Below are 26,828 nucleotides of genomic sequence, written 5' to 3'. Positions count from 1 at the left end.
CAGAAGTAGAATTACCATTTGATCCAGCAATCCCATTACTGGGCATCTACCCCAAAGAACAAAAGACACTCTATGAAAAAGACACCTGCACCCGAATGTTTATAGCAGCACAATTCGCAATTGCAAAGATGTGGAAACAACCCAAGTGTCCATCAATACATGAGTGGATTAATAAAATGTGGTATATGTATACCATGGAGTACTATTCAGCTTTAAGAAACAATGGTGATATAGCACCTCTTGTATACTCCTGGATAGAGCTGGAACGCATTCTACTAAGTGAAGTATCCCGAGAATGGAAAAACAAGCACCACATGTACTCACCATCAAATTGGTATTAACTGATCAACACATAAGTGCACATATAAGAATAACATCCATTGGATGTCGGGCAGGGGGGAGGGGGGAGGAGGGGACGGGTAGATGCATCCACAAAGAGTGCGATGCGCACCATCCGAGGGATGGCCATGCTTGAAGCTCGGACTTGGGGGGAGGCAAGGGCAACATATGTAACGTAAACATCTGTACCCCCATAATATGCTGAAATAAAAAAAAAAGACAAGTACAGGGAATTGAAAATGAGGTCTCAGGGGAACCCTGGCAATTGAAACTCTTCCTTCCTTCCTCAGAGAGTGAACCAGGGAACACATAACTGCACCCGAAATAAAAAAAAAAAAAAAAAAAGAATTACCCTCACAGTAACATGTTATCTTGCAAACATCCTTAGCAATTTAAAAAACATTTTGTTATTTTTGGTAGTAAAAGTTATTTTATGTCAAATACAGTTTTTAGGTTGATATGTGATTGGGAAGTGAATGATAAGGTTCATATTTAACATGATCTTTAATAACATTATGAATAAAGGCAACATTTAACCTTCCCCCGATTATCAAGTGATACATTCCTCTGCATTTATTATAAATGAGTTATGAAAGCAAAAGCATGATTGTCTACAAAGAAATTTCAAAATGACATATTACCATTACATTGTGGCTTTGGCGCCAGACACACACGAAACTGTAGGCTAAAGTTTGACTATATAAGGCATAAAAAGAAACAAAAAGCAAAAACGGATTTTGTGGCCCACTCTATGGATTCTCGAATTTTATGTTTTGTTTCTTCTTTCTTAAAGAAAAGTCAACTGGTTCATTTTTGTAATATTCTTGCTTTGTTTCTAAATGATGAGACCCGAGAGTTTTCAGGAAGCACTTGCTATCACTTCTGCCCCAGGAGCATGACATGAGCGAGGACGGCCGTGACTCCCTGTGAACAGAGTCAGACGGATGTTGGGTTCTGTCTGTCTTGTGCAGCCCCGCAGGCTCCAGGACATGCAACCCAAGGACTCCGACCAGATGAATGGACTCGCGGGTCCAGGAAGAGCACCCTGAGGCACACGTGCAGAATTATTACCACTTACATTTTGCTCATGAACCAGCCTTTTAATATCAGCATTCTTTAATGCTTCCTGCCTTTAACCAACTGTCCATTATGGGTAAAAATTAAATATTTGACTAAGAATAAAAATAATTTAAAACCGTGTAATGGTCAAAACCACTGAAGTGGCTTGTGGGCCGCGGAGCGATACACTGGCCGAGGGGCTGGGTCCCGGGTGTGCTTCTCTGATCTCCATTAGCCCCGACGCTTGCTCCTGCGGCAGGGACTGGCACCGTGCTGTCCTAAAGGTGAGAAGACATCCCTGTTTACAGAGTGAGAGCCAGCTCTGGAGCTAGTCAGACCGGGGTCCAAATCGGGGCCCCTGGGCGAGGCTCATATAGTCTGTGCCTCAGTTTCCCCATTTGTGAAATGGGAGAATAATGATGATAAATGCTATTGCATAAGATTCTGAGGGTTAAATGAGCTGTCCCTTGGCCCAGTGCCTGGCACAGAGCAAGGGCTCACTAAGTAGCTCCAGCTGCCGCTGCTGTCACGGCGCTCTCACTTGCATGTGTAAACCCAGGAGGCCCGAATGCAGAAGGTGCCTCCTCTGGCATCTGCAGGGCTCCTGTGCCAAGCTCTGTGCCTTCCAGGTGACCTCGGGTCTGCAGCTTCTATGGGGGTGTTCACGAGGGTTTGGAGGCTTCTGCTCGCCCTTCAGGGAGTCCCATGGATACTGCTATGACCTGCCTTGCTCCCTCCTTCTTCCCTGCGAGCGTCCTGGCCATTCTCCCGGAACTCCCTCCCCACTTGTCTTTGCCTCTACGCATCTCCCCTTGGGTCTCAGGAAGCTCAAGACCTACCTTCTTTGGAAAACGATCCTGGTCATCCCAGCCCACGAGCAATGCCCTGTCTGTCCCCAGGGCCTTAGCTTGGTGTTGACAGTAAATGTCCCTGTGTTTATGGCCTGTGGTTCATCCCTGGGGGCAGGCAGGGACCACGTCCTGTTCTTCTGCTTCTGTCTGGCTTCCTTTGGTCAGTACTAGGCTCGACTAGAAATGAACGTTCAGGTTCTTGCTGGGGGGCAGGAGCCCTGGGAAGTGGTTCCTAAGCTGGGGGACAAGGAGGGCATTTCAGAGGCCTGAGAGTCAGGCCTCAGGGGCCCCTGGTCCCAGCAGCACTCTTGGCCCTCTGTTCCCCAGGAAGAGCACTGTGTGTCCCTTTCTATGCTGAATATGTCCTGAGAGGAGGTGAGGGGGAGGCAAGGCTAGCGGGTGGTGGCGAGGCTCTCAGGACAGCCCTGTGAGCCTGCTTCTTCTGGGTGGGAAACCGAGGCAGGCCTCTAGCTACAGCCCTTGTCAGCAGGGGAGGTGACGTGGCCGATGGACCAGTGGGCCAGTGCTGGCAGAGCTCTGGGATAGGGCAGGACCCAGCAGGTCCTTTAGGCCCACTGAGTACCCAAGCCTGGCCACATGCACCAAAGTAAAGGGAGGGGCAGAGTACTAGAGGGGACGCTGGCGGCTCCACTTCAACCTGCGGCAACCAGCTGTGTGACGCTGGGTTAAATGAAAACACTTCTCTAAGCCTCCATTCTCTTTTCTAATGATAACAACCACCATCACCAGGATAATGAATGACACTTGTATGGGACTTTGTACGTCCAAGGCACTGTTCTAAGAACACAATTAACTTATTCAATCATCACAACTCTAGGGGGTGGTGAGTGACATTATTATCCTTATTTCACAGCTGATGAAACAGGCATAGAGAGGTTAAGTAACTTACACCAGGTCACACAGCGAGAAAGTAGGATGCTAGAGAGGGCCCATGCTTTTAACCATGATGCTGTATTTCTGGACTCGGGGTGGGGCTAGAGAAATATTACAAATATAACACTGGAATCTTTCGACCACCCATCAGTAATTTTTTAATGGTCTGGCTTGGGCTGCTCCTGGCTTCCAATGACTTGATCATGAGACTGGAGGAGGAGAGGTCCAGGGAGTTGGAACCTACTCCTTCTGAGTTTCTCTGCTCCCTGGGGACACAAAAGAACAAACAGGGAGGTGACAGCCAAGCCAGGCCACGGCAAGGTCTGAGTAGCTAAGGATGGCCTGACCAGTGGATATAGAACACTTCTTGCTCCCGGTCCTCCAGGCATAGCCGTGTCACAGGTAGACAGAAACACCATTCTGGCCCCCTAGGGTGGAGCTGGGCCTTGTGGCCCGGGTGGGATTTCTGGAGGAAGGATGGTAGAGCAGGGAAGGCCCAGGCAAGGTCAGAGAGGGGGGTGGTCCGGCTGACTGAGACACCAGGTGCATGGCTAGAGATGGTGGGGTGGCAGGAAGAGATTCTAGAAAGGAAGGTTGGGCCAGGTCTTGGAGAACTCCAGATGCCGATGGTAGGGGAAGGGCAGGAATCTTGGTTCTGGCTAAAGGAAGCCATCTCTGAGCTTGGAAACTGGATGGTCAGAGCTGGGCTTTGGGGACAGGGTTGGGGTGGCGGGCAGGCCAGGAAGTGGGTGGGTCAATGGTTGCTGAGAGAGGTCCCAAGGGGCTGAGCTGAGAGAGGAGGAGGGGAACTGTCCGAGCAAGGACCCTGGCGCAGCCCACCTGAATTCAGGCCCCAGCTCTGCCTCTGACTTGCTGGGTGAGTTACATTAACCTCTCTCTGCCTCAGTTTCTTCACCTGTAAAATGTGGGTACAGTAGTTCCTACCGCAAAGGGTGGCTGTATTGACAACACACACTGATACCTGTAGAGCCCTTCAAACACAGGACACACTCTAACAATTTATCAAATGCAACGGGCAGGCCGGGCGGACCCCAGGGCACAGGAGCAGGAAGTAGTCAGGGCCACCGCAGATGGCCAGGCAGACATGCGGGGAGGGGAGAGCAGGAGGAGGAGGTGACGGGTCAATATTCCATCTACCAGCAGAGCTCCCTTCCAAATTCCTTATCCGAGGATTAACTAAAGGCGCTTGTGAGCTTTGAAACCACAACTCATCGTGGTGCGGTGCCGCCATGGGCCTCTCGGCTCCCCGTGGCCTCCAAGGCTGCCCTTCTGCAACACAAACCATCCAGAAAGGGCACAACACCCTCAGCACGGCCCCCTTGGTGTCCACTGCCACCCACGCCTGGCAGCGATGACTTTGTCTCTTTAAAGGTGGAGCGACTGAGGAGGGACTGAGAGGTGAGTCCACAGACCAAAGAGTGAGGAAGCACAGAGCCAGGGCCAGAGCAGCGTCACCTGTGGCCTGTCCCACGACATTCCGGCGGGGCCCATCAAGCAGGGATTCTGTCCTCCAGGCCAGCATGCGTGGGTATGCACACCTGGTGTCCAGCTCGGGGGTTAGGCTGGTCCCCCAGACATCCCAGTTTCCCTCAATAACCCTTCCTGGCCTACGCTGCCTCTGCCCTACAGCTCCCTCCGCTCTGGTCTGAGCCGGGAGGAAACATGTCTCTCTCACTGGAGTTGGGGAGTATGAAGAGTGATTAATACTACCTTGGTGATGACACTCTCAGAGCTTCAATGTCACAGACCCCAGGAGGTGGGGGGGAGCAGGGGGCAGGAGTGAGTGTCAAAGCGGGGGCAGCAGGGAGCTGCAACTTGAGCAGATGCAGCGCTGGGGAGTTCATGGTACCCAGAGTGAGTGCCACAGCAAGTGACCGGGCCGCTGGTCAGATGGCAGAGGGGCGACTGCTCCCCTAGGGATGAAGAGGCCAGGCTCAGGCTACCCGGACAGAAGGCTCCTTACATTCTGCCTGCCTGAGGCTGGACCAATGAGAACTTCCCCAGGAGGGCCCTCTGGGGCCTGGAGCTTGCTGGCCATGATGGGGCGGGTCCAGAAAGTTCCTGACCCACAAGGGTTGTTTTTATTCTTTCTTCCACTGTGAAAATTTCCAATCTGGAGCCACCTACTCTGTATGTTTTTCCTTCTCCCTCCGTGGCCCTCACCACAACTCACACACGCAAAGACGAGGGGCCAGGAAACAAGTATGCCCAGAAGGAAAACCATCAGAGCAGGACAGAGCAAGACTCTGGGCCGTCCCAGAGTGGCGACTGGGTGGAGCTCTCCACTAAGCCGTGCATCACACGTTCCTTGCAAAGTCCTCTCCCAGCTTCCATCCACAGCCCTGGCTTCCGCCTGGCGCGGCCGGAGGAAGCAGGGGGCCCCAAACCCCAGGGACGTTGCGGTATCCACTGAGTGGCCCCAGAGCACGCCGAGTGCAGGAGGCAGCCTGCTTCCGAGCCTGGAGAGGCACAGGCACTCGCCCAAGCCCTTCACCTTCCTCATCCCGGACATGAAATACATAATCACCGGGCTTATTAACCGCAGTCCCATGGGGCTGTGTGGCAAGGAATGTGGGAGAGGAACCCACTCTCCGCACTGACCGGGTCTTAACTCAGTGTATCTTGGAACAAAGAAGAGGAGGTCTGAATGCTCCCACCCAGAGGCGGCTTGGTAATTGCAGGTTTTCATAACACTCCGGGAAGGAACAGTCGCTGCTATGGAGGAGCCAGGGAAAATGCTTCGTGGCAACCATTCCCAGGAACGAGGCCATCCTAACCACCAGACCACCCTGGTGTGCCCTTCCCAACTCCTCCGCTTCCCATGACACGCGGGATCACAACCAGCCTAGCCCTCCCCCACAGGCCATCCCTCCTGCCCTCCACAAACATTTATGGAGTGTTTACTACCTCCACCCCGGACTGACGGCCAGAGCTCCCTGGAAGGACCGGAGATGGAATGGGAGCACCTACCCCTTCTCACCAGACCTAAGCACCAGTAGGTAGAAGCATCTCTAATCTTGATCATAATCTACTTTGATTGGGGAAATTTAATCACCAGCATGAATCCTACAGGCTCCAGTTTGCAGGGTAGGAATTGGGTTCTGGGAGTCAAGACAAAAATCCAAGCCTCCTCTGGACACTGGAAGACACAGAATCTATTCAGGTGCCTGGTTCTCCCCTCTGCCCCTCCTCCCCTCCGCCTACTCTGAGCTTCCAGTCTTATCTCCTTTTCTCCTGGATTAATGTGCCATGTGCCACATGCCACATGCCATGTGCCTTCCAGTCCTGTGTCTGGGCACCTGCTGTCCCCGCAGTAATGTGCTCCTGGATTTGCTGCCTGCACATCTGCAAGCCGGGCTCCGGCAGATGCAGCCACAGCTCGGCACGTGGGCCTAACCCTCCACGGGCTTTGCAGCCCACTTCTCTGCCTGGCCCGCCCTCCTCTGCGGTGTCCTCTGCAGTCAGGCCAGCGTGTCCACTGTCTACAATCTGCAGGTCCCGCCTCTTGACCTCTGCCTCTGCTCAGCCGCTTACCAGGAATGTTCCTCGCTGCACTCTGCCCAGCTCCACTGTAGACAGACCAGGGTCCACCCACTCCATGAAGGCTGCGTGGCTACTCTAAACCCCAGAAACCTTTCCTCTCTCTGAAGTCTCAGGGCCTTATGGCCCTGCGTTGTACTCTCTCTCTCTCTCTCTCACACACACACACACACACACACACACACACACACAAAGTGGACACACATGCACACACGAACATACACATAAGCACAGATGCACAGACACACATAAACACACAACGCATGCATAGACACACGTACACATTGCACACATGCATAAATGCACACACATGCATATAGGTGCATATAATCACACATACATATGCATATACACCACGCACACATACACAGAGCAATATGTTATGAAGTATGAATTGTACAGTATATCTTAATTTCCTTTCTCCGACTGGACAGGAAGCTCCTTGAATGCCTGGACCAGACCTAGGCCTGTGACAAGCAATGGCAGAGCCTCGCTTCCTGACCAAAGCCACCCTCTCCGGCCCCTACTTCCCTATCTGCACGGGGGCGGGTGAAGGGCGCTGCTCCCACCGCCCTGGGGTCATGAGGCGGGGAGGGCGACACTGCCAAGTGCTCAGTCCCCGGGAGAAATCTTCCCTTTCTCTCCCGCGATGCTGCCCTGATGATGAACAGGAACAAACCAGCCCTGATGAATCCTGGGATTCAGATAACTTTCACGCAGCTAATCTGACATCATCTCTGACCACAGCCATGCTGGAGGGGCCCTGACCTATTTCCAGTGGCAGTCATTGCCAGACGAAGGCACGGCCCTGAGGGTCTCCCCACTCCCTGTCCCAGAGGAAGCCGGCAGGGCCTGGAGGCCTCTTTCCCAGCCAGCCCGGCCCCCTCCCTGCCGGACGTTCCCGTGCTGGCTGTGAGCCGGGGATCGCAGGGCAGGCCTAGCAGAGTTAGAAGAACCCAACCTCCCTAATGGCTTTGCCAACTGGCTCTGCTGGGGAGATGTCCAGTTCTATCTCCAAATGCCCCTTTTATTGGACCCCAAATTGCCACCCACCTCCATCAGAATGTCGATGCCAAGGACACACCAAGGACTCCCAGGATGGGAAGCGAGGCCTTTACTGTGGAAGCTTAGCTCTGCGACAGCCCTGAGAGACTCAGTGCAGTGAGGCGTTAGTTAGGACCTCTAGGGGTGGGCTGCAAGGGGCAGCCCCTAGCTGGGAGCAGCACCCTGGGGCCGGCTGGGGGCCTGCTGGGCCAGCAGAGCTGGGAGGATCCCTAGGCTCAGCCCAAAGCTGACTTCCTGGCAAGCTGACTTCCTTCGTAGCACTGCTCAACTCTGCTCTTACCGAACAAAAACCTTAGGAGGACTGAGAATTTTCTTCCTTTTCCTCAACTGCCCTAATTGCTCTGTGGTGGAATGCACCAGCTCAGGCCCCCTGGATACCTCCTAAATACCCACCCAGCATCAATACCCCGTCCCTGGCAGTCAGGGCTGACACTCTGTGTCTCTCTTACTTACTGTTCTCCAACCACAGATGTTCTCTGGGACTTGGGTCTGGCTCCATCAGAGAACATCTTTCTCTCTCTCATTCCTCTCCTGACCCCACATGCAGTGGGCTCCCCTTTTCCCGGCAGTGGCCGGGAAAGAGCGCAGTTAGTCCTGCTTCAGCAGCCCAGGCAGTGGCTGGGATCTGCAGGATGAACGGACGTGGGGGGCCGTGACTCCCAGAGCAGGCCCACCTGAGGCACCAGCTTTGGGGGACCCAGCTTGATCTGCACTTCCACTGCCACCTCCCCCACTTCCCTCTCGGCCCCCCTTGGCCTCTGTCCCTTATCTGTAATCCACAAACTTGATCAAGTCATCACAGACGTGTCCACGTGCCTTGGGATAACACCTCCCCCAGGGCAGCTACGCTTTGGAAGGGACCACAGAGAATGTGGGTTTTTAACCCAAACAGGCATGCACGAATGATGGAAGTTCAGGCAACAAGGCCCCTCGTGCCTCTCCAGATAATGTTCCTTCTTCTTCTTTTTCTGATGATGATGTAGATCAAATGTCTACGGAGAGTACATCGTGGGCTCTACTGAGGGCACAAATGAATAAAACCCTGAGACCTGCTCACACCAGTGCGTGCCTCTTCCTGCACACAAGACGGGGACCCTGGCCGGAGCCAGGCAGCCCAGTCCCTCCATGGCACGGCTGGGGAGAGGTGGAGGATGCACAAGAACAGGGCCACACTGGCTGGGCCATCTTGTCTGGCGGATGGCAGTGCTGCAGTCCAAAAGAACTTGAGGAGGGAGGACTATGTCTGAAAGGAGATGGGCAAGGACAGGCGCCAAGAGTAAGGGAGAGACTTCTCTTATGCCTGAGGATGCTTTGGGCTGTTTTAGCTTCAGGCCGTGGACTTAGAGAATGGTCCCCACTGAAGGGGGTGGCTTTGCAGCAGCTTCTCCAGGGGGAAGCTGGGGGCAGGGGCTGTCCTGTGGCAGGCTCCAGCGAGTTCCACGCAGGGCAGAGTCTGGGCCACGCAGGGCAGCGTCTGGGCTGGCTAGCCCTGTTGCCGAGACGAGACCTCTCTCCTGCCTGGGCACTGCCCTCTGGCCTCCCTCCCCTTCCCCGTCTCCAGGGAAGGCAGGGAAACATGACTTCTATTTTTCCCATAGCCTTCCCAGTTCTGTTGCTGCCCCTTAGGCATCACTGGCCATTTCCAGGTACCCCAAATCCTGAGGTCTCCCATGGCAGCACCTGGCAAGGCCTTCTGCAGCCTCCGCCTCAAAATGTCCCCCCAGGGAACCTGAGCTCTGCTCAGACAGGCCTGGCTCTGCCTCAAAGGGCATGTGAGCACAGCAGACAGGTGACTTCACACTGCTGCACCTGGGTCTCCTCAGCTGTCAGGTGGGAACAGAAATTTCATTCTCTTTGGGGTTGTTGGAGCATTTGTGATAGTCTAGATCAGGGATGGCCCTCCAAATCGAGCCACCACCTGTTTATGTAAATAAAGTTTTATTGGAACACAGTCACTTTCATTCACTTATGTGTTGTCTGCGGCTGCTTCTGTGCTACCACGGCAGAGCTGAGTACTTAGGACAGAGACCCTATCCCCACAGAGCCTCACAGATTCACTGTCTGGTCCTTTACGGAAAAGTTAGCTGATCCTTAACTTGCACCTTCTCTAGGGAGGACATATCCTAACTCATGCTCCGCTGGGGAGAGGGCCATGAACAGGGAGGGCGGATGTACAGAGGAGGGGACAGGGTCAGGACGGCATCTTGGAAAGGTGTGACGTTGAACCAGAACACAAAAAACCTCAACCCATTCAAAGCTATTGGTAGGTATCACTAAGCGTGGAGTATTACTTAACCATAAAAAACAGTGGCGAACTAGCGCCTCTTGTATTATCGGGGCTGGAGTTGTAGCCCATTCTTTGAAGTGAAGTATCCCAAGAATGGAAAAACAAGCACCACATGTACTCACCATCAAATGGGTACTAACTGATCAACACTTAGGTGCACACATGGAAGTAACATTGATCGGGTGCCAGGCAGGTGGGAGGGGGTGGAGGGGATGGGTAAATTCATAACTAATGGGTGTGGAGCGCACTGTCTGGGGGATGGGCATGCTTGTAGCTCTGCCTTGGGCGATAGAAAGGCAATATATGTAACCATAATGTTTGTACCCCCATAATATTCAGAAATTAAATAAAAATAAAGTGGGCAGGGGGAGCAATGAATGATACAGGAAGGAACTCAAAACAGGTAAAGGCAGCTCCAATGGTCCCCACCCCTGGCATTTACAGCCTTGTGTAGTTCCATCCCACATTGACCCAGGGTTAGTCTGTGTGGCCAAGAGAATATGGCAGAAGGGACAGTTTGCCCTTTTGAGATTAGGTTACAAAAGACCCAGCAGCTTAGCTCTCTCTCTCTCTCTCTCTCTCTCCACCACGCTCTCTGTCATGAGCACCCTACAGAGAGGCCCACATTGCAAGGAAGTGAAGCCTCCAGCCAGCAACCAGTGAGGAACCATGGGCTGCCAACAACCACGTCAGCCAGCTTGGAAATGGCTCTTCCCGTCCCGTCTGAATTGAGTCGCCTGTGATTGCAACCCTGGCCGACCCCTTGACTGCAAGCTGAAGGGGGACCCCGCGCCAGGACTACTCAGCTAAACCGCCTCAGGGTTCCCGACCCTCGAGAAACTGCGTGAGATAATCCAAGCTTGTTGTTTTAAGCTGCTAAATTTTGGGGTAATTTTCCCCCCAGCAAGAGATCACCCATACAATTTCCGGTACTTGGAAGTGGGGTGTGGCCATAGTCAAAACTCTAAAATGTGGGATGGCTTTGGAACTGGGCAGGGACAGGAGGATTTTGAGGTGAGCGTTAGCGAAAACCTAAGCGCCCTGAAGAGACCATTAGCAGCAAAGTGGACTTTGAGGAGCCTGCCGGTGGGAGCTTTAAGGGAGGTGGGAAGCGTGTTACTGGGAACTGGAGGAGGGGGATTCTTGCTCCTCAGCAGCAGGATGTTTAGCCACATTCTGTCCTACAGTTACGTGAGCAAATGTACCTAATGACTCCCATCATCCAGCTAAGCCATCTCTAGCCGGAGAGTTGTAGGGGCTGCCTGCTTTTTTCTCGCTGGGTATAGTAAAATATGACAAGAGAGAGAGACAAGTTAAACGAGGGACTGTTAAAATAAAGAAACCAGGACTTGCTAAGTTTTGAAGATTCCCAGACTTTCCAGATGGCAAATGCTGCTAAATGAGGGAATGACTTCTGAGCAAAGATCCAATCCAAGCGCTCTCAGGAAAGTGCGGGCCAAAGATGAGGCTGAGGGTGTGGCTATACACTCTTTGTAGAGATCTTAGCGAGATCAAAGGGGTGCCTCAGAGTGTTAGCCAGTCGGAGAAAAAGCTCTGCAAAGATTTGAAGGGATTTTAAAGATCTTTGCAATCAAACCACAGAGCTTCTAAGGAACTTAAGGGCACTGTCCCCCAGCAGAAGCCCAAAGCAGAGAAGGGGTGGCCTTGGAGAAAGTTGTGGGTGGGTTTTTATTTAGTGGAAGAGACTCAGCAGGATTCACAGAAGACCCATAAAGTTTTTCGAAGAATTGTATCAGTGGAAACATTGACAATCTGGGCTGGAAGGGACGCGGCCTGTACCAAATGAAAAGAAGCTGTTGGACCATCCACGTGCTACCAGCAGGAAGCTCGCTGTGAAACGCGTCAGCTGCGAACACACGACACCTTCCATAGAAAAGGAAGGATGACTCAGAGGCAGAAGCAAGAGCCCAGAGGATTCACAGGGCCAATGACTTGACTGTAATTTCATGAGAGACCCTGAAGGCAGAGGGAGGAGACCAGGGCCACGTAGAGCAACTTCCGGGCAGGCCTAGGACCGAGTTCTCATCAAGGAACTTCCAACATTGGCCTGGAGGCCCCAGCACGACTGTGGACCAACGATTTCCATGCACTTCGCATTTTGCCCCTTCTTGAATAAGTGTGTCTGGGGCAGCTACCCTATGTCCGTCCCACAGTTGTATGTTGGGTGTGTGTGTGTGTCAGCGGGGGGTGCGGAGGGGAGCGAACTTGCCTCCTTAAACCACAGGCCTACAGATCAAGCAGGAACTGCACCCCAAGAGCCCCTTCTGCATCTCGGCATGGTCTAGATGATGAGATTCTGGACACAAATGAGACACAGGAGGCTGAGTGTACTCTGCACGCAGGAGGGATGTGAATCACTGGAGGCAAGAGGGGGACTGTGACAGACAGCCTCCGAGATGGTCCCCAGTGAGCCTCACCTCCTGGAATTCACACCCTCGTACAGTCCCCTCCCACATCGTACCAAGGTTAGTCTGTGTGACCAACAGGATATGGCAGAAGTGATGGTAGGGCACTTCCAAGATTAGGTTGTAAACAACACTGCAGCTTCCAGCTTGGCGTCTGTCTGTCTGCCTGACTGGCTGTCTGTCTCTCTTTTGGATCACACTCTGAGACAAGCGAGCTGCTATGTCGTGAGCAGCCCTATGAAGAGGCGCACTTGTGACCAACAGCTAGTGAGGAACCGAGACCTGCCAACAACCTTAGGGGTGAGCTCGGAAGCAGTTCTGCAACTACTGGAGCCTTCTCCAGCCCTGTGCAGCCTTTAGAGGCCTGTGTCCCCAGCTGACAGCTTGACCACAATCTCAAGAGAGGCCCTGAGCCAGAAATACCCCGTTGAGCTGCTTCTGGATTCCTGGCCCCCAGAAACTGTGTAAGATAATAAATAATTGTTTTAAGCTCTGAGTTTTGGGGTAATTTGTTATGCAGCAATAGCTAACCAGTACGAATGTGCAGACCAAGCTCCGTTTCCAGCAAACTATCATCGGAAATTACTGGCAGAGTCCCTAAAGCAATCACATGCACATATACATTCACAACTGTAAATACAAACGTGTATAATTCAAACACAAATACAAGCAGTAAGTCCTCGTGTTTGTGTAGCCTTTGGCATTTTACCTGCTTTCTGAGCATTGTTTGAACTGCAGAACACTCTTACAAGGTAGATGTCCTATGTCACAGATGCCTCAGAGAGGCAAGGGGATGCCCTGAGGCCATGCATGCAGTGAAGAGACTCAAACCAAGTCTAGACAACTCAGCACATTCAAGGGGCCACCAACACATTTGCTAGAAGGTGGGCCCTGTAGTGGCTCATGTTCTGTGACTCCCAGGCGATGAAGGCAGAGGCAAAGTGGGTGTTTGTCTCAACTGGGATGTTGTGGGCTTTTAGGAGCTAAAAATCCTGCCTTCAAAAAGTATGACCACATCGCTCCCCACCCCCCCAATGCCAAACCACACATGGGAGCTTCTTGGTGTGCCAGAAACTAGATCATTCTCTTAACTCTGAGTAGTCACGGAAGGCTCGATTGAAAATGTGAAGTGACCCGCCCTGGCTTACCCCTGTTAAGGCCTGATTAACTGCTGACGCCCCACTTCACCGGGACACAGGAGCAGTAAATCTGGGGCACAGGGAGCTGCTTGAGGGTACAGGGTGGTGGGAGCTCATCCTCATCCTGACCAAAAGGTGGGCGATAAGGCAGAGATGGTTTTCCTCAACGGCTCAGACAACATATGCTGGGACTTGGCCAGGCAAGTGTGCAGAGACTCCCCTGCTGTCCTAGGGGAGGGGCAGTGGGACAGGACGGTCTTCGTGGGCACTGCTCCACTCCTGACCGAGCACCCCAACCCTCCGCATCATCAGGGCAAGGTCAGAATCCTGCCCCGGCGCCCACCCAGCTTCTCTGCGCCACGGCTGCAGCTCGCGGCTCAAAGGCACCAGGCTTCCTGTTCAGAGTGACTAGGCCGAGCCATCTGCTCCCGGACATGCAGAGCCAACCTGGAACACGTGTTTGCTGGCCACACAGGCCACCAGACCAAACCTGCACACAGTCCCATCCCATATTTTCTTCTGTCTAAAAACATTTCCCATCTTTGTTTCAAGTCCGCACGTCTTTTCCCGAGTTCAGTATCAGCCCCAGCAAGCAATAAGCCTGAAATTAGATCCTTTGCCCACCAAATTCTCCCCTTGAAGCTGAAAGAGAGAGTTCAAAGTCGATTCGAGGGCAGTCGTACTCCTGTGGGTGGGGTGTCGGTGCATATAATGCTGGAGGTGACTCGGGATCTGGGGGCTCAGCCTCCCAGACACGAATGAATGAGTGTCCTGCACCTGAATCCCTCAGCAGCTGCCCCTGCTCCAGGTAAGCCAGGGCGCTCAGGTGGGGCAGGGGAAGCTCTCTCAGTCTGCGCCAGGCCTGACCGGCCCCAGCGACTGTAAGCAAGGTCAGAGAGAGCAAGAGTCGGGTGACACAGGCCTTAGGCACAGGGGCCGGCCAGCGCAGGGACAGGAGTAGCCAGGCCTGTTCAAGGAGCTGAGAGAAGACTGGGGTCTGGAGAACACAGTGAGCAAGGACAGTGGGGGGAGGGGAGGTGGGGACAGGGCCGAGGGGAGGTGGCACAGGCTGTGTCTGCAGGGAGCATGGGGGTCAGGGAGGGGCACTGGGAGGGGTTCTGAAGGCCTGTTTGAAAGGCCTGTGAATTGCAGGTGAGTGTGAGAGTCCACCTACAAGGTGGGCCTGCAGAGCCTGCCATTGGTCGGGGCCTGTTTACTGCTGGTGCCTGGGCCGTCTGTGTCTCTAGGCCTACCTGGAAGGCACAGGCAGCTCCACCAGCCCCCAGGTAGAAGGGCATCGAAGGCATTCCCGCAGGTGCTCAGAGAGCTGAGAACGTGGCACAAGCTGCCACTCTGGAGATGACCACGCTGGGCACCCAGAGGACATCTTCATCTTAATTTCCCCCCCGAGGGCCAAGTACAGGCATCACCTCTGGGGACCCAAGGGCCCATCTTCTTGAGTCATTTTAGTCCTGTTGCTGGTGTCTTGCCTAATTGAGCCCCTGCATCATTTCTGGAAACCAGGACTTCCCAAAATACTCCAAACCATAATAGAGGCCACCTTGGCTTCCCCAAAACACACACATTGGAATAAATAGCTAAAATTAAATTACTGGGAAGACTCGGAAATAACTCTCGGAGCTCAGGGTAAACGCTGACCCAGGCAGGAAGGCTCCTTGGTGTTTTTAAAACCTGTGCCCCCATCACTGCCGGGGAACCTTGGGGAATGGAAGACACCCCTGTGCCCTGGGCTTGTTCTCCTGGGACTGGGGGAGCCGACAGCTGGAGGGAGCCCACCCCTTGGCCACACGGCCCTCCCCTGAGAGCTGCCCACCACTCTGGAACTCACACCACCCTCCCTCTGGCTGCTTACCGGGTGGGGTCCCCGTAACCTGGGAGATCCCTGGTCTGTTTCAGGGACTTCCTAAATATGTCTACTCATGAATCATCCAGACAGGGGAAGGAATCTATGGGCAGGACTGACCTAGTGCAGGGGGAGAGAAGACAGGAGGGTGGGCAGCCTTGTCTAGGGGTCCCATCTGAAATCTCACCATTCATTCATTCATTCCTTTGAATTATGCCGTAGCCCTCCCCTCAGTCCATTTGGAAACGGGAACCCCCTCCCCCAAAGAGGACTATACTGTCTTTCAAACTCCAGCGCACATGAGTTAATCAGATGGGTGGTTGGGTGGTATATGGAGAAAGCAGTGAGGGCAGGCAGAGGGAAGGTGAGTACGTGGAGGAGGACAGAAGAGAAGGCTCCCAGTAGAGAGTCGGTTAGGAACACAGGCACCGAAGCCAGACCACTTGGGTTGCTTCATTCTCTGCGCAAGTTACTTTCCTCATCTGTAAAATGGAAATGAAAATAGCATCTCCTTCCTAGAGTTGTTAGCAAGATTGTAAGAGCTAATATTTGTAAAAGGCTCAGGATAGTGTCCTGGACACAGCGAGTGCTCTGGAAGTGCTTGTGAAATCGCACGGTGACTCCGCTGGGCGGAGGATGGCCTGGGTTTGCTTGTCGGCCCAGCACAAAGACCCTCAGCACCAGCGGGATGCAAAGCCTGCTATAGCTATGAGTAAGGTGGTCCCACGCAGCGTCTGATCTCAGGAGGGCAGAGGGCTGCAAGTAGAGGGACTCTGCCCAGCATGGCTGGGTGCCAGCGCGCAGACCTGGACCGGATCTGGGGGAGGAAAGATGTGCATAGGAGCAGCAGACATGGCCTGCCTTTCTGGAACTTTCTGGACAGGGCACAGGGACTGGGCTGAAGATACAGGGGACACTAATTTGTGCTGAACGCTCAGGCCAGCCTCTGGAGTATCTCTCAGTTCTGTCTACCCATCCCATGGGTAAGGGATGGAATATCCCTGGGAAGTCTTCAGCCTTGCACTCTTTCCAATACACTTTAGAGTTGGAATCAGAGCCCCATTTTATAGCTGAGAAAACTGTAGGCCCCTGAAGTGTAAGGGGATTGCTTTGGGCTATACCACAAGGATAAAACTGAGCTTGCCTAACTCTTGGTCCAGTGTCCTTGCCTTCCCTGCACACTGCTCAGGGTGGAGGAGTCCCAGGAGCCAATGTCAGGAAGGAGCGGGGACACATGGTTTCTGAGGATGGACTCAGAGCCAGGCACAGGATCAGGACTTCCCTCGTACCTGCCGTCACGTGTCATTTAATGGTGTCCCTGTGGGCTGCACGTCATGTCCTTGGGGATGGTAAGAAGAATGCTGTCCAGGGTCCTTATGTTCCCAAGATCCCCTGGCTGATGAGAGATGAGCTGGTCTTGAAGCCATGTGAGCCTGGCCCACAGCCTGGGCTGCCCACTGTCCACACTGCCTCCAGGAGGCCAGGTCACTTGGGGCTCCAGTGAGGGACGAAGGGTTAGGAGTTAGTGTTTGCAAGATCTCTGGGGAGGTGCAATTAAACCACCTTGGGTGGCTGGTTCCTGGGGTGTCCCTTCTCCATCCCGTCCCAGGCACAGACCCTGTGGAGACGGCATTTGTTTCCTAGTTGGCAGCGCTTCTTCCCTCCAGGCTGCTAGCGTGTGCCCGCTGCCTCCTCTTCGGTCACCTTGCTTGCCCTGGGTCTCCCTTCTTGGTTATTTAGGGCTAAGGGGTCTGAATGAATTCCAACAGCTGGGGAAAGGGGGACGAGTGTGAAAGGAAGAGCAGTGCTCAGCTTTCCCGTGGTGGGCACAGAACCAGGAGATGCGCATTGCCTAGTGGGCAGAGCTGGCACCCAGGGGCTCTGCCAAAATGAACTGCAGACCACCTCTTGTGCCCATTTGGCCCCCATGTGGACACAGAAGGACCCCAGGGCCTCGTATTCCCACGAAGTGTGATATGTGATGCTGAGAGGAAGTCCTGAGCTGGGAGACCCAGGGAAGGTACCTCACTCACAGGCAAGCCATGGCCGGCCTCCATGGGGACCCGCTCGGCAGCTCGTTCTGCCCAGGAGCACGGGGTGAGGCGGCTGCATTGCACAAAGCCTGGGGTCTTCTCTAGGCACATCGGGGGCTTCATTCATTTCAATCAAACATGGCCCTGGACATCTGGCTTGAAGAAATGAGCTGCTCTTCTTTCCGAGAGAGAGAGAGGCTGCTTGGGGGTGTGCATGAGGGAGGAGGAGAAGGATCCTAAAAATAATTCCTATCTGACTCATTTTGCTTAGAATCTGACAGGGCTGCCTGCCAGGTGGGGGTTTGCCTGTCCCATTTTCTTATCTATCTTTAGCAGGGACTTAATGAGGGCAATTTCCTTGCTGGGATAGAAAGACAAACCGTGGGCAATGTGAGCATGGATCTGTCTCGCGGTCTCCGGGTTCCTGATGACAGGGTGGCAATGACAGTCACTGCAGGGCTGAGCCATCTGTGGGGCTTCAGCGATGGTGTCATCCCAGGATGGCGCAAATGACGCAGTGGCCTGCTCAGTGAAACCAGGCAGGACAACAACCACGAGAGGAAGTGTTTCCCCCACCCCCTGACCCTGTCTCACCCCCTAGCTCTGCTACCACCACCACACAAATAAGATCAATCATTCAGGTCCCAAATCCTGTTGCTGATAACATATTCCTTTACCTTCATCATCTCTCTACCCTGTTTTAAAGAGCAAGCACAGTCGATTTTCGTTATTTGCAATAGTTATGTTCTATAATGTTGCCACAAACACTGAATTAGCAAACACGGATTCCTAGGGGACATACAGGGTTAGGTTCCTGTGAGCCTCTGGTCGCGACATTTTCACCAATGGACCAACACACAACCTGGTTTTACGTATGTTTCTGTTTGAAGACACTTTATTTAATACACACTGTTAATTTGCTAACATTGCGCTCACAGCGAGGGCACTCCAACCCGTGCCTGAACAAAGCTTCTCTAACACACGCATTTTCTCCATGAGGCGCATAACAGCCTCCTCATGCTCGGGAACAGTAGAGAGCACTTCGCCACTATTCTTGGGGGCCATTTTAAGCAGAAAGCTCGCCCAAAAAAGCACAAAAAATGTGAAAAACGCGGCACTAAGCAGACCATGAAAAGGATACTTGTTTACAACATGAGAGCTGACACAAGAAGGCAGAACGCCACCTGGTCTGACCTCAGCTGGGATCCTGCGGGTCAGGCACCTCGAATTTTTTACTGCTCTGTGCATGTCAATGAATGGCCACAAAAACACGAGTATTAACTTTGGTGTTACAAGTAAGTTTTAGCAAGTAGGAGAATTTGCAAATGCGGAATCGATGAGTAAAGAGGATCGACTGTACTTCCCAAAGGGCTCATGTAACAACTCGTGGGAATGAGCTGGTGGACAGATGAAGGACTCTCCCAGTCAGTTTCTGATGGCCAAGATCTGGGGACTTAGTCATCTATGTGGGATGAAGGACCCCATGACTGGTGGAATGATCTGAGGTGCTAAAGGGACCAGCAAGCTCTGGACAGCAGCTGTGATTTAAGGACAAGGGTTTCAGGAGGCAATAAGTGTCCCCTAGGGCCCTCGCCATGAGCCTGGATGTGCGAAGGAGGAGTAAGGTGTGTTCCAGAATGGAATGAGGGGCTTCCCATAACCAGGGATGACCATCAAAGCCTGGGGTCATCAGAACAGAGTCAAGGAGTGGGGCCTAAGAATATCAATGACAACTCTAAAATTACATTTTCGTATTTAGAGTGAGAAGGCAGAGTGAAGTGTGAGGCTGCTGATGGGGCAGATGATGTAGAATTAAGAGGTCACTAAAAGAAAGAGACCTGCCCAACTTCAAGTTTGCCTTCCACAAGACAACACGTGCTGGCTCGGAAAAGGCAGACTCAGCTGGAGCATCCGTAGGGCCTAGGAGATCACGGGAGAGCAACGGTGCTCTTGCCTGAGAAATGGGGCAGTGTTGGTCAGGATAAGAGAAATCTTTACATGAGGTCATCAGTGGTCCCTGACCATGTCTGAGCAATCCTGGAGAAGAGATGGAATGGCTAATTTTATGTATCAACTTGACTGGGCTAAGAGATGCCCAGATAGCTGGTAAACCATTATTCCTGGGTGTGTCTGTGAGGAGGTTTTGAATCAGTAAAACAAGTAAAAATTGCTCTCACTGATGTAGGTGGGCACCGCCCAATCTGTGGAGGGCCTGAATTGAACACAATAAGCAGGGAAGGGCGAACTCACTCTCTCTCCTCTTGAGCTGGGACATTCATCTCATCCTGCCCTTGAATGTCTCATACTGCAACACGCAGTATGTTCACTGTCACACTGGCTCTCGGCCTTTGCACTTGGAACGAACTGCTCCGCTGGCTTTCCTGGCTCTCCAGCTTGCCGCGGGGGGCAGTCTGTGGGACTTCTTGGTCTCCCAGGAACCAATTCCCATAATAAATCTCTCTCTTCCCCTCTCAATATGTCCTATTAGTTCTGTTTCTCTGGAAAACCCTGAATAACACAACAAAAGAGCTAGAGACTGTAGCTAGGCATATATAATCCAATCCTCAAAAATTATTATAGAAAAATATAGATAACATCTCTCCCAAAGAGATTCCCCAACAGATGGTTTAGAAGAAAAAAGGTGATCGCTAAGAGCTAGAACAGGTTCACACAGACCCAGTACTGCCAGACCAATTCTCTGTCCTTTTCTGAAAGAGTTACCAGCCTGATACATTTAGGGAACCCTACAAATATTAAGATTGAAGAGGTGTTTCAAGGCGCTTGCCACTTCACCTCATCCTGGGACCTGCCCTATTCATTGAAAAAACATTTTTTCATTAAGATATAATTCACATACCACAAAATTCACCCCTTTAAAGTATAGAACTCAGTGATTTTTAATCTATTCACAAAGTTGCATAGCCATCACCACTAATTCCAAATGTCCTGTTTGTTTTTATCAGTGACTCAGATGATGTCACAGAGAGCTTGTAAACCCAAATCTGATGGCTGACACTGAAGGTCTAGGTACATGTCGGCAGAGGAAGAGAGGGAGGGACAAGATTCTTAACTGGTTCTACAATTAGAGGACACCAAGGCCACCGTCACAGTCAACTGTAGGACAGAGACGGCAAGCGCTGCTGTGGGCTGTGACCACCGTGAGGTGTCCAGCGTGCAGCCCAACTCTGCACCCCGGGGGGACGGCTTGCCCCCCTGCCTCTTGCCGTGTGGAGCCACGGGACACTAGCTGGGATGGCCAAGGTATTGTTTCCTTCCTCCTTTCAATCTGCTTTGAACGTGGAGTAAATTAACCGTTCTGAGACCTCACTTAATGAAACAAATTAATTTGGAGAAGGCTCTCCCGTCTCCCTGGCCGCACGGGCATGTGCGATGGACCACTAATGCCTCCATTAGCCGCTGCCTCTCGTGGTTGAGAGGGGTCCGTGGAGACTGCTAACAGTCTGGGCCGGGGTCCTCGGGAGCCTGCAGGCTCCGGCTTTTCCTCTCTATTTAGTTTGGTTGGGGGGTGTGGCCGTGCTGAGCTCTGGCCTCTGGCTCTGTTTCTAGGACCCATGTGGGGGACTCCTGGGGGCTGGGGAATCTCTGGCTCCAAGGCCTGCCTTGCTTAGCTGTGGTGTTCATGCTCCCCTCATCCCGACACCCCCCAGATCCCTTCCAAATCCTCCTAGCGTCTTGTTGGTAGTTCCATCCCCGCCTCCTCCAGGAAGCATTCAGGAACCATCTCTCAGGATGGCTCCTTTCTCTGAGCCTCCTCCCTATTAACGCGTGGATGCTAGACCACCGTGCTCCACGTTATTGTGGATTCCAGAGTGAAAATGCCATTGTGCAAGCTACTCCTCAGGCCCTCGAGAGCAGGGGCCATCCCTGCACTTTTGGCGGAGCCATGACATACTGCCCAGATGCCCCTTCTGGAATGTTCCACTGGAAGTACCGGACACACAGTCCTCAGCCGCCGGCCCCCCAGGAAAACCACCCTGGCTGACGAGCACTGCCCAGCCCAGGGTCACACCCCTTCTCCGGGCAAACTCCACCTGATGACCAATGGGCATAAGGGGATGAAGGGCTGCCCCTTCAGTCCATCTTGGGATAGCTCTAAAAGACACCCCAAGTTCAGAACCCCCTAGGGTCAGACCTCTCCAAGATTGCACTGCAGGTCACCTGCTCTCTGACCGGTCCTGCTGCTCCTTCTCCTGACTACACGGAGCCCAAGCGCATTCCTTAAAAAGCCCCCGCCTGCTTTTTAAGCATCCCCATCCCAAAGTCTGTTTCCTAGGGAACGCTGACCACAATAGTCATTCACTGCTTCAGTGTGTTCATCTCTTAAAATGGAGCCAGGGTGGGGAGGAGCAGAGAACCATGCCCCCAGGTGAGGGACCTCTCTCAGGTAAACTCGGGCGGTGGGCCAGGGCTTCAGCCCTCTAGTGACTTTGCTCTTCTGCCCTGCATGCTAGGAGGGTACAAACCTCAACAGATCTCCTTCCAAGCAACAGGCCTCTGATTTGTGTGGGGACAGGGCATCTAAGGCGTGCTGCTCTTTGAGGAATGCGTGGAATACTCATTTAGTGCATTTATATCATAAAATGAACAATTTTGTCTGAAATCAGCAAACTGTCGTTTACTAGCTTCCAAAAATAAACAAGTGGTTACCAGTTGTTAATTGCAAGAACACTCTTAAGGAGAAAATCTTTGCACTGTCCATGAGCTTAATTTTTTCCTGCAAAACGGAAAAAGAACATCCACAACTTACCTGAAGCAAGCCCACGGAATGTAGGGTCGGAACCTGTGGATGGCTGCTCTGGAGGGGCCCTCCTTCCCTGCCCAGGCTCGGGGAGGCCCTGACAGTGGGGCCAGGGCTTTAAGAGTTGATCCGGGAGAAGGAACGATTGATCCTGGGGCCCTGGCCCTGGAGGGAATGCAGGGCAAGGCTTTCTGGGTTCACAAGCAAGCCTAGAATGCTGCCTGGATCACGGGACAAAGCCTAGCCTCACTGCAGACACCTGTACTCCACACTTGCCTCACGTTTCCTGAGCACCTCGGATCCCCCCTCACCTGTAGGTGGCACTAAGACTGTTTCTAGGTGCTTTACAAGAATTATTAATAGCTCATTTAAGCCTCGCAGTTAGTGGACCCATTTCACAGAAGAGAAAATAAGAGTTTTCAAGACAGGAGTAATTTGCCCAGATCACAGAGCTAGTGAGCAGAGGAGGTGGGATTCCCTTCCAGCCCCTAACTCCAGGGTACGTGCCTTGACGGCTGCATTATTCAGCTTGCTAATTGCCTCGGACTTAAACAGGTGGAAAATAAAAGCAGTAGGGCCACAAAGCCCCCTGGCAGTCCAGCTGGAACTGGGATAGGACGCACGCTTCCAGAAGACCAGGATTCTAGGTCCCCATTTGCAAATCCCTGCTCCAGGCTGTGGGAAGTCACACAATCGCACTTCAGCTACACGCCCAGGCTGCGTGGAGTCTGCCGCTATGGGAAGCCAACTCCAGGCAGTGGTCAGGAGACGGAAGTCCACAGACTCCTGCAGGCATCAAGGAGAGCCACGGAGACACCATGGGGTTACAAATGGCCACTTCCCTTCACATGACAGGGGAGGTGAGAGGCACGACACAGATTCTGGCTGTGCCCTTCAGCCACCAAACCTGATAACCTGATTCTGGTCATCTCCCCGTTTGCCACCTGGTGTGCCCGGGGAATGTAAGTGCCTCTCAGCGTGGTTTAAACCCAAAATATCAGGAAGGTTAACCTGCCGTACAAAAGCGTTAACAACCAAGGTCAAACATGAAGGTTTGGCACTTAGCAAGGCCACTATTATCAACCATCAGCTGGGAGGGTTAGGGGTAAACCTGATAATATTCCACAGCTGCTCTTTGAATTTCAGAATCACATGATTTCCCAAGAAGGACTCAGGAGACTCCTGCTTTCAGACAATGTGGTCCTTAACCCATACGGCCGCCTGCTCTTCTCTCGAAAGTCCCCATCCCCTGGGGACTCCAGGACAGCTCCAGGCTCTGAGTGAGTGATGGTTCGGGCCGTATCCACGATATAGGACAAGGGTGGAGCGCCCTGACTAGCACGCGCTACCTGCTCAGTTCACTTCTGCTGCCCTGAATTGCAGAGTCTGGGCCCCCGCTGGTCAAGATGTTCACTCCTTGAGTCCATCTTTGGTCCAGCTGAAAACTCTGTTCTTCCCTCAGCTGATTTCCTCTAGCTTGGGTCCCTGTGGAGGTGGAGGCAGCTGCCCCTCATATCAATCTTCCATATGTTCCTTCCCTCTGGCCTCCTCTTGCCTGGCTGCAGCCCTCCAGCTCTCCTCACAGGACATACTTTCCACCCTTTTAATCATCTTTATTGCCTTTTGTTGGAGCCTGGCCCAGTCCACGGCCTTTGTGAGGCGTGCTGACCTCACCCGGGCATTTGCTAACGCGAGTGCGGCCCAGCGGAAGTCCGGCTTCCCAGTCCTTGTATGCTGTGCTCCTCTTCCTACATTCCTGGGCCAGGCTGCTGCTTTCCGGAGGCCTGCCACTGTGCCACTGTCCAGGGGACTCCTGCTGAGTGAGAAAACTTGGCCCAGAAATGGACATGTGGGCTGGCCTGGACGCCGGGCAGCAGCCTGCCGCTGCCTGGGCCCGGAGAAGTGGGTCAGAGGGTGACTCCTCTTGGGAACCTTGGGGACTTCCACACCTCTGAGACACACGCTCTGGGCCTTCCCTGCCATCAGGGACCACAGGGCCATGGGAGGGAGGACATAAGCCTCTGCTTTGCCTGATACCTCTCCAGGCCCCTGTGAACCCCACTCCTCCTTGATGGGTGCTCCCCACTCCTTCCCTCCACTATGAACCCAGAAGCCAGCAGTTAGCCTCTGCGACGTGGCACAGCAAAGAGGCAGCACCCACAGTGCAATTAACCACACTCTGGTCGGGGCAGAACGAGCGCTTGGTCCAACTCTCCTTGCTCAGTTTTCCCTTTTCACGACTGGTGGTTCCGCTTTCTCAGCCTGGGCTGCCTTCCTCCCAGCTAGGTGTACATTTACTGTCCTCTGTGACTGGTGCCAGACCCACTAAATCCACCAGCGGATGACAAGGCATTCTGGGTGCCCAATCCTACACCAACCCCGAGAGCCGTGGCCACCACCTGCCAATGCTTGTCCCGAGCCTGCACCCAGAGGAAGAATCAGAGGCACAGGTCAGCCCCAGAGCCCACCCACCATGAAAGCAGGCGCTCCCAGTGCCCAGAGCAAGGGATGCAGCTGGCTGTTCCTTGGCTCTCCGCAAACATTCTCTGTTCACTAACGGTAAGACCACGGGCCATCACCTTTATCTAAGAGTAAATTCCCTATAGAGGAATGAACACCTCATTTTAATTCCTCAGGCATAAGCCTTTTTGTTCTTTCTTTTTTTGTATTTCCATCCAGAAATAATTTATGCACGTTTAAGCAAAAAATAGGCTCTAACTCTCCCTTTTGCACAAATGGCCACACACAACAAACATTGTTCTGCACCTGAATTTTGGCACTTAAAATACATCTTGAAGACCTTTCCTTAATAAGCAAGCCTTTTCGACAATAAATGCACACATTCCCGGGATGCCTGATCTCGGCCGCGTGTTCCCATCCAGGGCTGCTTCACTGCACCTTTCCTGGCCCCTTACTGTCCCCCAGGACTCTGGGCCCCACGGGAGATCCTGGTCTCTGCCTTAGTTTAAGTGGGCCATTGCTGATCTGTCTGTCGCCTGAGACAGCAGAGCCAGCACGCACCAGGGACAACTCCAGGGACAATGACAGAAGGAAAGACAGATACCCTTTAACTTGTGAGCTCCGGGAGCCTCCTGGAGGCCATGTCTCAAAACACGCAGCCAGTGAGATCCTATTCCTGGGGACTGCCATTGTTGCTCTGAGATGGTGGAAAGCGCATTTCTCCTCCTGAACTGCAGAGCCTGGGTCCTGCCCACCCTGGCCCCCCCAGGAAGAGGCAGTGGTAACAGTGGCCCTCTGCTGGACTCCTGAAGGAATCCAATCCCTGAAACAACAAGAGAAGCGGAGTTGCCTTGCCCACGTGGGAATCCCAACCAGTAATCAACCGCGTCAGGCTGCCAACCTCATCCCATAGGCATCAGCTGGTGACCGGGCAAAGCAGAATGCAGGCCAGATCTGAGGTAGCTCCAGACAGCCAACGCGGGCAAAGAAAACCCAAAGATGGAGTCTCTCCTACCTTCGATCATTTCTCCTTCTCCGGAACAGCTTCTTGGTGTGCGCAATCTCCACTTCGTGGGGCATCGGGTGGTAGCCCTGCATGGTGGGGGGAGGAAGGGGGAACATTAGTTACTTTGGAAAGCGAGCACAGCACCCCTGGGACTGCATGAACTACAGCAGTATCTAAAACAAAAAGAAACTAAGAGTTTGGAAAGACTAGACTCTGACCACCCAATCCAGGCTGAAAAATGGAAAATACTAGAGTTAATGAATTTCCCACCAGGTTGATGATACTGGAACTACAGAATCACAATAGAGTGGGGACAACGGGCACCTTGAAATGCATCGTATCCAAGCCCTTGAATTACAGACGAGGATGCTGTGGTCCAGAGAGGTGAATGAGCCACAGAGCTGGGGCCAGGCGCTGCGGCTCACTGGCCGAGTGCCCCAGGACAAGTCACTTCATTCCCTAACAAAATGGGAACGTTAACGCCTTCTTCCCTGGGCTGTTGAGAGGACCAAGGGGGTAAATTCTGCAAACCCTGAGCCCCGTGCAGAGGAAATGTGTCTCCTAATCTTAGTCCAGGCTCCCCCTGTGCAAATTTCACCAAATCCTCTTCTTTTACTCTATCTAAGGAGTATTTAGGGAAATGTGCAAACAGCTAAATGCCTTTTTCAACTTTAAAGGAGGGACAGGGAAAATTCTAAGGATGGTCTTTTGTGTATTTTCATCACGACAACAATTATTTATACATTTATATCAAGGTTGGAGAGAGACCCTCTCTGTATAACATGGGCTGGTCCCGTAAACGCCAGGCCCCAGGCAGAATTACTTGCAGAAGCTGGGCTGATGGCCAGCTCTGTTCTTACCGCCCCCCAGCAACAGAAAAGTGTTCTGGTGTGACATGATAGACAGCACTACCATTCCATCATGGGCACCCCAGGGGGCAGTAATGGGGTCTAGGGGGAGGGGGTGGTCTGGCTGGGGTCTGGGATACCTAGTACAGGCCTGATGCATAGTCCACACCTGAGTGTGACCTTCCATGCCACCTGTAGGGACCTGGGCATGCACAGGATGAGAGAGGAGCCACAGAG

General features: G+C 52.9%; 1 protein-coding gene across 2 annotated transcripts in view; it reads right to left on the bottom strand.

The window, feature by feature from the left end:
- The window catches only part of CTIF (CBP80/20-dependent translation initiation factor), a 295,612-nt gene that overhangs the window by 121,605 nt on the left and 147,179 nt on the right, over window positions 1-26,828 (bottom strand). For both annotated transcript variants that reach the window (XM_012642671.1, XM_012642672.1), the window contains exon 7: window positions 25,753-25,829. In XM_012642671.1, coding sequence (XP_012498125.1) covers window positions 25,753-25,829 — 77 coding nt within the window. The remainder of the gene's footprint in view (window positions 1-25,752; window positions 25,830-26,828) is intronic.

This window comes from Propithecus coquereli, unplaced genomic scaffold, assembly GCF_000956105.1.
Source record: "Propithecus coquereli isolate 6110/MARCELLA unplaced genomic scaffold, Pcoq_1.0 Scaffold181, whole genome shotgun sequence".
Lineage (NCBI taxonomy): Eukaryota > Metazoa > Chordata > Mammalia > Primates > Indriidae > Propithecus > Propithecus coquereli.
Note: the sequence above shows the minus strand (reverse complement) of the source record. Positions and strands in the feature narration are given on the sequence as shown.